Source organism: Charadrius vociferus, unplaced genomic scaffold, assembly GCF_000708025.1.
Source record: "Charadrius vociferus isolate BGI_N301 unplaced genomic scaffold, ASM70802v2 scaffold843, whole genome shotgun sequence".
NCBI lineage: Eukaryota > Metazoa > Chordata > Aves > Charadriiformes > Charadriidae > Charadrius > Charadrius vociferus.
In genome coordinates, this window is record NW_009647430.1 from 214628 (window position 1) to 227831 (window position 13204).

General features: G+C 58.5%; 1 protein-coding gene across 1 annotated transcript in view; it reads right to left on the minus strand.

The window, feature by feature from the left end:
- The window catches only part of ANO9 (anoctamin 9), a 13271-nt gene extending 7755 nt beyond the window's left edge, over window positions 1-5516 (minus strand). Inside the window, exons 1-9 of the mRNA XM_009880576.1 lie at window positions 5340-5516; window positions 3262-3327; window positions 2918-3034; window positions 2552-2688; window positions 2205-2254; window positions 1676-1734; window positions 1401-1483; window positions 633-767; window positions 426-521 (exon numbers count right to left, since the gene is read on the minus strand). Of these exons, the coding sequence (XP_009878878.1) occupies window positions 426-521; window positions 633-767; window positions 1401-1483; window positions 1676-1734; window positions 2205-2254; window positions 2552-2688; window positions 2918-3034; window positions 3262-3327; window positions 5340-5516 (920 nt within the window). The remainder of the gene's footprint in view (window positions 1-425; window positions 522-632; window positions 768-1400; window positions 1484-1675; window positions 1735-2204; window positions 2255-2551; window positions 2689-2917; window positions 3035-3261; window positions 3328-5339) is intronic.
- Between the last annotated feature and the right edge of the window lie 7688 nt (window positions 5517-13204).

A 13204-nucleotide genomic window follows, 5' to 3' on the forward strand; every position in this document is an offset into this window, starting at 1 on the left:
GATGGGGGTGGTGGGGCGCAGGGACCGCGGCACCTCGGGGTGCGGGGAGAGACCTCTGTGCTCAGCGGTCCTCTTGCCACCCTGGTCCCCCCCCAGACAGGTAAAGGTGCTGCAGGAGGGCAAAACGCAGGAAGGGGACGGACACTGGGACTTGTTAGGGGTGAACTCGTTTAATGGTTGGACTCGACAATATTAAAGGTCTTTTCCAGCCTAAACAGTTCTATGATTCTAACTCTCCCTTGGTGGGGATGGAGATGACGACCTGGCTGTACCCCCTCCTTACTGACGGGGTTAGCGGAGGGTTCCTGCGTGTCAAAGCCAGTTTGCGGGGGTGGCTTTGCTCTCTCACCGTGTGGGAACGGCACCAGCTGGAGCGTTCCCCCATCCTTTGCCCCGAGCCTGTCTTGGGAAGGGGACTACCTACCTTGGCGTAGGTGCAGGTGTCAGAGAGGAGCCAGAAGGGGCACTTCTGGTCACAGAGCGGGCACATGATGGTGTCGCTGGCTTCACAGATCTCCTTGCTGGAGAGGAAGGCGTGGAGGGAAGCGGAGGGGAATAACGGCGGCTCGAAGCCACACGCACCGCAAAGGCTCGTGAAGGGACCGCGCATCGGGCGTTCCCAAGTGCCTTACCTCACCTGGCTGGAATTGAAAACCGTGATCCCAGCCACGAAGACCACCAGTCCAACCACCGCAGCGATTCCCAACAGGTAGGTGTACCAGCCCAGCCAGGCGAAGTACAGGGCCACCTTCTCACCAAAATAGCACCTGGAAGGAAAGGTGAGGTGTGGTTTGCGGCCGGTGGAAGAGACCGCATTGGTAGGGGTCACTAAACGCTCCTCCCCCCCCAAAGGGCTGTCAGTGCCCTCTGCGGGGGTTTTGTTGGGGTTGGGAGAGTCAACCCGGCTGAGCGGAGGCGCTGGAGGAACCACAAGCATGCAGTGTCTCCCAGGGTTTTCACGGAGCCCAAGCTTCACAGCTTTCTTCCCCGTCTAAAATCAGAGCAGTGCTCTTCCCCGAGTTTCCCCGGGGCTGCAGGAGCCCCTCGTTGCCTGCAGTGCCCCGGGTTCAGCCTCAGGTTGGATGCGCTGCGCTGATGCTCCGTTCCCACCTCACCTTCCCGCTGGAGGTGGGAGCGTGCGGTAGAAAACGAGATGGGCTAATTAAAACCCGCGCAGCTGCGGGGGTTGTTTCACACTGCAAAACTAGCAGCTGGAGCTGGGTGCCGCAGGGTTGCCCCTCAGGCGAGGAACTTTGCAGGCTCCAGAAGCCGCCCAACGCTCGCTGGAAGAGCCGGGTTCAAGGGAATGGTTTAAAAGCGAACGCGGGAGCCTGGCAAAGGGCATACAGCTCTCTGGGTGTCAGGTGGGATGTCTTGGTTAGAAGGATCTGCCGCGTTACCTGATCTTCTCAATTGGCTGTTGGCAAAATATATCTCTCCAGCGAGCCCATCTCTCCTTCAGGAATTCCCTCACCTCTTCTTTCTGCGGAGCAGAGAAGTGGGTCGGATGCAGGAATATCAGGGCAGCCTTCATCCCCAGCCCAGCTCCCAGGCTGCCGCCGGCAGCTCTGTCGTGCTCCTCATCCGGAGAGGCGCTGGTGCAGCCCCAGTTACCCAAAGGTCTCCTCCACCTCTCGTGGCCTCTCCTCCCGGGCACCCGCCTGCTCGCCCTCACCTCGTGCAGGGGAAACGCTGCCTCGAAGACCTTCTTCTTCATCAGGTGGTGCAGCTTCTCTGGTAGCGGAGCAGAACGGAGAGGGTTAGCGAAGCTTTGCTCTCTCCCCACGTGCTCCCTGCCAGGCAGGATCTTCCCAAACCTTTCCTGGAGCCTTTGAGGGGGCAAAAAAAAAGGAGCGAGCCAGGCAGGGAGCTCCTGGGAGACAGCGAGAAACCAAAGCCATCGGCGCTGCCCTGCGCGCCCCGGGGTGTCGGAGCGGGACGAGCTCTGGGGACACGGGGCAGCGGCGGTGGGCACCCGAGGTCCGGGCTTTGGGCGGAGGGAGCAGAGGGCTGGTGGTTCCCGCAGTGCCAGTCTCCCAGCCCCTGGATGCAGTGGCAAATTCGCTCGTCTGAGCTGTGCCCTGGCGTTCTCCCCGCTTCGGCGCCCTCCCCGGGGGTGTGGGGGATGCCCGTGCCCACCACGGGGCAGGAGCCATGCTGCAGGTGCAGGCTGAGCATCGCCCCTGCTGGCCCTGTCCCCTTACCGAGGTCGGACGTTACTGTGTTCTGCAGGATGAAGTTCACGATCCGTATCCTGAGCAAAGAGAAACGGTGGTTAAAGGCTGCTCTGAGGACACAGACTCGTGTTGTGTGCAGCCCTGGAAAACAAGGGAGGGCAGGGAGAAGGTGTGCGCCAAAATCCAGGGGTGGAAGGGGGCAAGAAATGGGGAGGTGGCTGCGGAGAGTGAGAAACGGGCGACTTCGCACATGGTAGGTGGTGGTGGCCTTCTGTGGAAAATGAAAAGCCCGGCACAACTGCGAGCTGAGCTGGAAAACGGGTGCTGGTGCGGGGCCAGGGGAGTGCAAGGTGCTGGGAGTCAGTAGCACCCACCTGGTGGTCACTGGTGTCTCATGATGGGCATCGGGGTTGTGCAGCCGGCTGTCGGGGTTCCTCAGCAGCCACTCATATTTCCGGAAGATCTGTTTTGGGGCACGGACCCCATAAAATAGTTTCTTGTCCTCAATTTTCTAGGGGGTGGAAGAGGAGGGCTGTGAGAAGAACGCTGGCAGAGCTCTGGGGACCGGGAGGGTGCTGGGGCTGGGGTCTCCCCTGGTTGAGCGTGCAGTGTATTTATCAGCACTGATGTGGCTCAATGGTTTGGACTTCTCCCGTCTCTTGGGCTGCAGGAGCCCAAACCAGGCTCGGATGCTGGCTACCGCAAGATATCCGCTGCCTCTCCCTCCTGCAGCCCCTCACCTTGATGCTGAACCCCTTCTTGCTCAGCTCGTCCAGGAACTTCTTCCTCTTGGCCTCCTTCTCGCTGCCCACTTGGTGGATGTCGCTCACCAGGACAAAATCCCACTTCTCTTCATCCTGCCCACAGAAAACGCCGGGGAACTCATGGGGGCGGCGCTCTCCCTCAGCTCCAGCCTCTCAGAGCTCTGGACCTTCACCGTGGCTCTGTGAAGGGCTCCCGGGAACTGGGAGCGAGCAGCACGGAGGGGATGGGGAACCTGAGCCAGCCGCTGCCTTGACACTGCCCCGCTCCCCTCTTTGAGCTGCGCTGAAGGCTCTGTGCGTGCAGAGGGAGCAACGCTTACCGGGGGGGCAAATGGGTCCGCGTCTTCCACGGGAAAATCCCTCCAGGGCGTCAGGAGGATTTCATCCTGCAGGAGAGACCACAAGTGAAGGCTTCGGTGGGAACCCGGGGAGGTGCTGCCTCTGGGCACGGAGCAAACCTCTCCCTGCAAATACTTGGATGGCACCGCGATGCCCCGGGTTGGAGCCCGCCGGCGGCGTCGGGACCGCGCTGCCCCGCGCCGGGAGGTGAGTGCGTGCGGGCAGAGCTGTGCTGGCGGTGCGGTACGCAGAAACCTGTCCGTTGGCAAAGCCCGCCCGGCGTTTGGGGGTTCTGGGGTGCGTCGGCGGCGGTACTTGCAGTACATCAAAAAACACAGAGCCAGAGGAGAGAAAACTGCATCACAACAGGAGATCAAGACGCAGGTGCCCACTTTTCCTCCCGGCAGGCAGGAGGGGATGCCCGGGGAGGAGGGTACGAGCCGGCTCCTCTCCCGTGCTCTCCGCTTTGGGGTCTTCCTGAGCCAAAAAGGGCTTCGTGTTCGGGGATCCTGGAGGGGCTGCGGCTCCGTGGATGTGCGCAGCCGCCTCTTGAGCTCGTAACGCCCAACGCTGACGGCAGCCTGGGGTCGCGAGGGAGCCGGGAAAAAGCCCAAACCCTCCCTCTGCTCCGGACTTTGCTCCTCCTTGTTTCACCTGCCGCACTGACATTTGTACTGGAAGAGAGTGTCAACACTCAACTCTCTCTCTGTGCTACGGTGGTTTTTACAATCTTTAGTCAACCTTTTCCCCTCTTCGGTTATTCTGCTCAGACAGGGCACTCTTAGCGGTGTGGGGAGGGTGAGGAGGGCGGTTTTAAACTGGCGAAGGGAGAGCGGGGCGCAGACCGTGGGAGGCTTGCACAACCCCGTGGGCTGCGGCAAAGCAGGTAAACCGCCAGTCCTCGGAAACCCGCTGGGATGCCTCGGTCTGTGGCCAAGGGACAGAGAGGACAAGGTGAGCTGCTGATGTTTGCCTTCTGCCCGGCTCCCTCCCGTGTGCCGCCGGCTCCGACGGGAGAGGCTGCGCAGGGGCCAAGGCAGCGGCTCACCTTTGCTATTTAAGCCTAATTATGCTCAGACCCCCGAGCGCTGTGGCTCTGGGGGGTGTGTGAAGGAAATAAGGCGGCCCCGCGGCAGCAGCCGCCCTCTGCCCGGCGCGATTTCCCAGCCCTGAAGGATGCCGCAGCCGGCACCCTAGGGTGGCCCAGACCTGGTGGGCGCCCAGAACTGGAGCTCATCTGCTTCAAACCACTTTGTCCCTGTCCCCTACGCCTGACATCCCTGCTGCGGTCTCAGCCCGCTGTTGCAGCCATAGTTCTCTCTTGGGTAAGAGGGGATTACTCCAACCAGTCTTTCAGTGGGTTGGCAAGAAGGCGCCAGCTTCAAATCCCGGTGAATGCAGTGTCATACAGCCAGCTGTGCTGTGACAGGGGCAGGGAATGGATCCCGTCTTAAAAACAGCATTTTGGGGGGTTTCTGCAGTTCTGTGCTGTGACTCATGGCTGCGGCCCCACAAACAGTTATGCCACCTGTCCCGAGGGCACGGGGAGGCAGCACAGAAGCGGGGAGGAGCTGCCGGGGATGGGGAGACCGTCGGTCGGTATTGCCACCAGAGATGTGTCCTGAAAGAGTGGCCAGCCAGACCAGTTCATCCAGCTGTAATCTCGGGAGCAGAGCGGTGGTGGTGGTGCAACCGTGCCCTGATGTAAGATCTGGTCCTGAGCTTTCCCTGAAGAATGAGGCCGTGGGAGCAGGAGAGACTGGGATGAGGAAAGGGCTGAAACGCTCTGCCAAATCCTCTCTCGCACGGAACTAGGGCTCCGGCTTCGCCCAAAGCAAGAGAGCCGCGAGAAGACTGACCGACAGAAAGCCCAAGTGAGAATGCTTGAGAAGAGGGACAGTCTCCCCCAGAGGTGCTGTTGCAATAAGAACCAGAACTTCTGACTGCTAAAAGGTACCCCAGTTTAGGTCAAGACACAGAAGAGGGGTTATGGTGCTGTGATCTGCTCCGCCAAAGCTCTAAGCAGGCTTTGGGGTGGGAAAAACGGGTTTTGTCTCACGTTGCTCTCCCCGTATGGGTAAGCACCGAGCTGGGGGGGCAGCTCTCCCTGCCCCTGGCCGAGAGCCCCTGTCGGGGCACAGGGGAGGGAGTAGGAGTCCCGTCGGGGCTCTGCCCCATCTCCTGATGCTCTGCTGCTGGCACAGATCTGGTCTGGCACCACCTCTCCGCAGGTCATGTCGGCTCGGTCCCGCCTGGCCGCTTTCCCTCAGCCTCATCCCGCAGAGATTGCCCGCTGCCCCCGCCGGCCTCGCCGCTGGACCCGCGACCCCTGCGGCGCCGAGGAGGGCGCCCTTTGCGGGAAGGGGCGTTTCGAGGTGTTCCTAGATGCCAGCGGGGTCAGCCCCTCTACACAGCTGTCTGGCTGGTGGTGACCCCAAGAGGGCTCAGGATGAGGTGACAGGACCGGTTAGCATCACAGAATCACGGAATTTTCAGAGTTGGAAGGGACCCCTAGAGCTCACCCAGTCCCACTCCCCTGCTAAAGCAGGATTGCCCAGAGCACATCGCTCAGGACTGCATCCAGGCGGGTTTTGAAAATCTCCAGAGAAGGGACTCCACCCCCTCCCTGGGCAGCCTGTGCCACTGCTCTGTCACCCCAACCGTAAAGAAGTGTTTCCGTGTGTTGGAACGGAACTTCCTCTGTTCCAACTTGTGCCCATTGCCCCTCGTCCTGTCACTGGGAACCACCAAGAAGAGTCCGGCTCCATCCTCCTTCAGCCCACCCTTCAGATACTGGTATGCCATAATAAGGTCTCCCCTCACCCTTCTCTTCTCCAGGCTGAAGAGTCCCAGCGCTCTCAGCCTCTCCTCATACGGGAGATGCTCCAATCCCTCAGTCATCGCAGCGCCCGTTTCCAGGAGGCTCCCAGCCCCGCTGCCTGCAGGCACGGTCCCGCACTGAGGAGTCAAAGCCCTGACCGTTAACCGGGGAGGATGCTGACGGGGTTCCCCAGGTAGGCTCCCAAATGGGACGTACCCAGCCATGGGGCTCGGTGTGTGTAGCCAGGCTGGGGAGAGCAGTGGGGCTGCCGTGCGGAGCTCCAGCAGAGCATCCTTCCTCCGTCGGCATTGCCAGTCGGAATGTTGCTGGTCTGTCAGACCTGACACAGCCGGATCCTGCCCCTGCTTCTCCATGCTCCCAAAATAGCAAGCACTGATTTTAATCCCACCAGGCACTTGTTGCTTTTTAATTTTCCACCTAAACCCTACGAATCAGTGGGGACGCATCCCGGGCCACCCGCGTACGGCGCTCTGGGCAGTAAGGATGTCGTGGTAGCGGGGTCTGGCTTTTCTCTCTGTTCCCATAGCAACGTGATTTACCGCCCGGTACCCACTCTGCGTAGGACTGGAAAATGAGGAGGACTTTGCGAATTACTTGCAGATTAGCACAGGCAATTCCCAGTACCCACCTGCGGAGCGGTAACGGGTACAGATTGTCGCATTCAGCTGCAGAGGGGGATTTGGAACCCTGTGATGAGGGAGGAGCGGCGTTTCGGCAGGTTTAACTCATCGCGGTGGCTGCGGGCATCCTGGTGAGCCAAGGACTACTTTAAGCCTTGGCTGCTGGGACTGCCGCGCGGGAGCCCAGCCTGCTTTGGGGGCCAGACGTGGCTCGTAAGCAGGAGGCAGGGACGTGGCATCGCTAGTGCTCCCACACTGATTTCCCTCAGCCCCGGGGGACCAGCGACACTGTGCGACGATGGCTGTTTTGCTCCGGCAGCACGAGGCATTCCGATCAGCCCCGTGTGCAGGCACGGCTGCAGGGGCTCTGGAGCGGTTGTGTAAACCCTGGACTCTAATCCCTGCTATCACGGAGGACGGTGTGCCTGTTTCGCTTTTTCCTGCCCCGTGTTTGGTAGCAGGGTTGGATGCCCGCTGGGCAAAGGTGTAGGAGAAGTAACCCGCCCGATGGGAATCAGGAATTTCCATGTTAAAAAGGGGTTGTGTGCTGTGGAGTGTGCCTGGTTCCTCTGCAGCTGTGTCAGTGGGTCCTTGTCCCCTTGTGGGAGGGTACCGGATCCTTTAGGGAGACAGTGACAGGCACCCCTGGGCTGGAGGTATAGTCACCTGCGTGAGTAACTCAGGCAAAGGACCTGGGCAGGATCCGGCATCCTTGTTTTCCTTTCTAATCGTGCATTGGTGAGGGTTTGGGTGGTTCCCATCACCCACACTGAGATGATCAAATTGCTCTTATCTCAGGGGATGTTTCTTACAAACGCTTCCCTTCGAGCGCTTCAACCTTGCCCCATCGCTTCCTAAGAAATGTGACAATCTTTAATTGAACAGGCGGTAGTACACCTGCACGTCTGCTATCTGCCCCAATCTTAGTTTGCCTGGCTTTTTGAATAAAAGAAAACTGCGTCTTTTCTTTCAAGCTAGAGAAGCGAAACTTGTCAGCTCCCCCTCTCCCTTTGCTTTATTTCAGGCGCTCCTGAAACCTCCGGGGCTGTCACCTCCACGGCCGGGGGCAGCGCCTTTTCCCTGGGTTCATACGCACCGAAAGATGTGGTCTCACTCTAAACCAACCCATCCTTCTCTGCCCCGTGCTCCGGCACCTCTGCACTCCAGGGCCAACATCTGGAGCCGTGCGTGACCCCCCTCACCCCCCAGCCGGAGCCCGCCGCCCCTCGGGGTGACGCGTGGGCTCTGCCTGGCACCCCGGCTGCGGGACCCGCACCGCCGGCGGCACACGCCGCTTTCCTGGCCGCAGGAGCGAGATTGCCGGCTGGGAGGAGGAACGGGAGGTTTGCGGTACGTTTGGAGGGCTTTGGAGGCTGAAAGCGCGCGAGCGGTAGAGATCAGAGCTGAGAGCATCCCGTGTTTCCCGGGTGCGGGTGGCCCCGGGGTGCTGCAGAGCGACCTCTTGGAAACAGCTGAGCGGTTTCTGTTTCCTACCTGCATGGTGAAGCGGAGAGCCTTTCTCCTTCCCCCTCTCTCCTTGGGCTCCTGCGGGCGGATCTCTGCGGAGGGGTCTGTCGGGCAGAGGGGGAAGCGGCGGCGGGCGGGACAAGCTGGGGGGCTGTGTGGGACTCTCGCCCGCCTTGGGCGGGAGCTGCCTCTGCCTGGCCGTGGGCAGATATCAAGGAGGAGGCGAGAAAGCTGCCCTTCACCCTCGCTCGAAGGAGTGGCGAGCCCAGGACCGCCCAGCAGAGAGGGCAGGTAGCCCGGCCGGGCTCCTCTCGCCAGCCCCAGCGCTCTGCCACCCCCGTCCCCCCCCTCGGTGCCAACGCCGCCTGCTGCATCCCGGGACCGTCCCCAAAGAGGTGTCACAAACAGGGAGCGAAAGGAGGAAGGATGTGACCGTCCCCAAAGAGGTGTCACCAACAGGCAAGAGGAAGAAGGAGGTATCGGCGGACGCGCTAGAAAGCGTTAAACTATTTCTTACAAGGAGGGAAAAACACATTAAACCTAAAAAGAGAAAATAAAGCTGTGCTGTGCATAACCTGCCTCATTCTTGGGGTGAAGCCCGGGCTCCGCAGAAGAGGTGGCTGTGGGAGGTAGAGGATGGGATGGGGCCAGGGGCGAGTTTGTTACCAGCCAGGAGAAGGAAAAGAGGCGAAGCACGAGTTTCCAGGTATGTGAGGGGACTGCTCCACAGTTCTTCCACCTGAATACAGCCCTCTTCCCCCCTGCCTTGGACAGTGGCCTGGTTTGCTCTCCACCGCTTTGGTTTCCCTATGTGGCCTTCAGAAACCCTTCTGTGAACCTCAGAGGAACTCTGGCTCGGAGAAACTCCTGAAGGATTGGACAGAGACCGAGAAGCCCTTTCTTCGCCCCTCGCTGGCTGCCAAAACCGCACTGGAAGCCGCGTGCTTTTGTTCCTCGTGTGTAACAGTGCTGCTGCACGGGGGGCATCAGGGTTTGGCATCAACGGTTACAGGAACCTCTGTAAGTATTTGAAGAGTCCTTAATAAAAACTACCACCTCCCTCCTGGCTGAAGAGGAAAGCATCGAAGTGTGCTCCGAATGTTCCTCCAAACCACAGAGCCCTTCCCCTCCCTGCTCCTAAAACCTTGTCGCTTCTAAGCAGCGGTGATTTCCCAGAGTACGACTGCTTCAGCCTCTGCTCTCCTGATGGTGTTTGCGTGGGGATGCTCAGCCACGGCCCGCTGGAAGTTGGAACCAAATCACTGAGTGCTTTTCTTTTTGTTCACAAAGGCTTGACCCCTCTGGGGCTACGGCTTGGAGCAGGGTACAACTCCCTTTTTACAAAAAGAGTGAGTGAAAAGGGTGTTATGTGTAAGCCAGATCTGACAGCTCTCCTTGTATCTGTTTTCTGGGTTTCTCGGTGGCTTTAGTTTCCGCGGTAAGCAGAGCTGCCTTTCCTGGGTACAGCGGAAGGGCCAGCAACTGGTCTGGGTGCCCCTGTGCTCTCCAACGGCATCGCTGTGCGTCGCCCTCAAATAAAGTCAGTCCCAGGGGATAATCCGTCTGCGTCCTGGCAGGAAAGGCAGCCAGGCAGCATTTCCAGAGTGCTGTTCTCTGGCAAGCCAACGTCATTCTGCGGCTTTGCCAAGTGCCTCGAACAGACTCCAAATCACACCTGCAAATTTAAAAAAAAAAAAAAAAAACAAAAAAAAAAACAAGCACAAAACAACAGAATAAAAGAAAAAGTCACCTTCCAAATTTCCTGCTGTGCGTGAAATCAAGAGCAGAGCAGGGGAAGGGGTGAGCAGACCTTTACCCTCCCAGAGCAACCTGCAGGGCTGGCCAGGAGGGGAAAACCCTCTTTATCACCAGCAGCTCTCCGTGGGTGTGGGAGACCGTGTGTGTGTGTTTACCTGGCGAGGGAGTGAAGCCTCCTAAGATAGGATGGGCGCTGCTCTCCACGTCTCCTGACAGGAGACCGAAGATCTTTGCAAGCAGAGCACCGCTGGGTTAAACGGAAGCGGGGTTGCGTGGAGGTGGGACAGCCACGTCGCTCCACCTGCGCATCTGTTTCTCGCTCCCGCAAACTGCCGAGGAGGACCGGGAGGACTTTGCTCGCCAGATATGCCAGCTAACTGACTGCGGGCACCCAGCCCCAGTCCCGAGACCTCGGGGCTTTACTAGCCCGTGGGGAAGGTGAGTCTGTGCCCACCGATGAGCTTTGGCCAAGGTATCCCACCCCCGCAGCATCTCCTGTGGCACTCAGAGTTCGCTTTTCCTTCTCCTCTTTAGGAGGAATTTGGCTTTGCCTAGGCAAGATTTAGCTCCTTTTGCAGCAAGGCGGGCGGCCAAATTGATGGTGTTCCTCTTTCAGCACTTTCTTTCCCAGGCAAGCCTCCTGCAACGCGCTGCCTCAGCATTTATGGCTCTTGGTGGACGGGCGCTGAGGTTGGCAGCACGAAAAACTAAAATCTGAGAGGGAGATGATGTACCTTCCAGTTTATAGGCGAAAAATCTGCTTAAGACAGGGAGTGTTGTGGAGCTCTGACTCATATGTGCGCTGAGGTATTGCAGCCACACAAACCCTTTATAAGCAGCCAGAATTATTCAAGGTATTATCACCCTCCGCTGTCTGTTGCTGCTGGAGCCGCTCACGTGTCCCCATCCTAATCCACCGTGGCATCCCAATGGCCAACTAAAGTCCAAACTGCACTTTCCAACTGCGGTTTACGGCTTCTGCAGCAAAATCAGCTCTGGCTGTATGTTTTTGGCCTCTTGTGCTCTACTTCTGACTGCACCAAGCCGGAGAGCGTCTCTGAAACGCCGGGTCCCGTGGTGCCAAAGGCCATTTTGCTGTAGAGTTGAGCGGCAGTACGATTGCCTGCCTTCTCTTGTGAAACCGGGGCAGTTTCACCCAAAACCTAGTCTGTTCAGATCTATCGGTATCCCCGGAGCCACAGCTGATGCGTTACAGCAGAGGACGTGGTTTGGGGTGAAGCCCTGCTTGTGAGTAAAACGTACTGGGTGCTTAGGAGAATAAATCTCCTTTCCAGGCATGGGGAAATGCTTTTTGTGCCGCTACCTGCTCGTGCGGGAGGCTCAGAGACCTCGGGGACTGCTTTCAAGCACTGACACTGTTCAGCCTGCGGAAGCAGCTCCGCCGAACTCACCTCGACACGTCGTTCACAAAGGATCAGCGTTTCTCTCCCTTGGGGGATCCCTACTTGTCCTGCAAGCCCAAAGCAACGGCGATGGGCCCGTGTCAACAGCCACAGGGAGACGAGAGGCCGCGAGTGACCAGGGGGCCTGCACCTGACTGCCGGGACATCCAAAAGAGTTTATTCACATGTCCCTTGTGAGATGTGGTGGATGTTCCCTGCTGTGACAGAAAGCTGTGCGACCTCAGCCTTTGCTTTTGCAGTGGGAGGTGGCACCTCTTGGCAGGAGCTGAGTGCCTCCAGGTCTCATAGAGCATAGCGGGGTGGCCGGGAGAGAGTGTTTCAGGTTGGCAGGGGACTATGCAGCAGCCAGAAGTGTCCTTATGTATCTGCAGAACAGTGTTGTGTTTTTTTCTCTCTAAGGGCAGGAGTATTCCACCTTCTCAGGGAATCTTTGCTCAGGCATGGCAACTGCACAGGCTTGAGCCGTCTTTACTAATTGAGAGAGGAAAACGAGCAGAAGGGTGGCTTTGCCAACACAGCAAAGCTCCTTTCATACACAAATGGCTCCAATAGCTCAGAGCTGGTGGTTTAGGGCACCTTCTGCTGCCAGAGCCAGGGCGGTTGCTGTGCCGCACGCTCCCTGTCCCCAGCCCGGCTGGCTGCTGCCATCATGTGCCCAGCTCATTCACTTGCACTCGTGTAAATTCCCTCTCTTTTCTTCCTCGGTTTTGTCTCTCTGCTCCTGCAGAGCTTTCTCCTTTCTCTGTGCAGCATCCTCCGGCAAGGCAGAGAGCGCCAGGATGGTGCCAGCACCGCCCCAGAAAAAAAGGTCTCCCTGCAGGCCGGGAGCAGCGTGGTGTGTTTGTTTGGATTTCTTCTGGTCGAAGAGCCTGACCTTGTGTCAATGCCAAAGAATAATTTGGAAAGCTCTGCTGCAGGTAAGAGACCCCACAAGGAGGGCTGAGGGATTGTAAGAATATAGCAGGCTTGAGGGCACAGGAGCCCCCAGCACCCCGCATTTGCCCCGCGGGCACCTCACTGGCAGGCGGCCGCAGCCCTGGCCAGGCCCTCTGCGTGGGAACAAACACCTCTGACAGCAAAACACTCACATTTTTGCCAGCGTGAAAGCGGTCAGATGGTCAGTGTTCCGTCACACAAGGAAGCGGGAGCTGGGACAGCCACAGCATCAGGGATGGGACTAACTGGAAAGCACGCTCTGGGGTGCTTGAAAGCCACACGACAGTCTGGCAAAGGGCATTTGTCCCTGAATAATTCACGTGAGCGTGTACAGAATTGAACCATTTTATTTAATTAGCATTCTTTGGTTACTCTTGCCAAAAGATACAGAATTTTAGCATCGAATACTGCTACAATACTACAACAGCCTGCCAATGACAAGTTTACGTATTCAGAGCATAACATTATCCTGTCACAGCTGAAAGGACTCTTTTCTTTACCCATTCCCCCCCCCATATTTTCTTGGAAAGAGAAAACAGCATTCTTCTCTGCTTGCTTTTCCCCTCGGACAACGCCAATGCCCGCCACCTCCACCACCGCTATTTCCAGGTTTCAGGAGCGTGAGGTGTTGGCGTTGTCTGAGGGGAACAGCAAGCAAAGAATGTTGTTCCAGAGGCCGCGTTAGCTCCTGGCGGTGTGGGGGACGCGTCCTCTGGGGCTGCGGGGAATCCATCACCTCAGCGGTGGGGTCAGCAGCGCTGCCCTTCTCCCGCCCTGCAGCGACGTTCCGCGTTACCGAAACACCCCCTGAACCTTTCGGCCGGGGGGACGCTGAGCAGAATAAGGCTGGAGGCGCGTTAAGGCAGCTCAGCCCCCG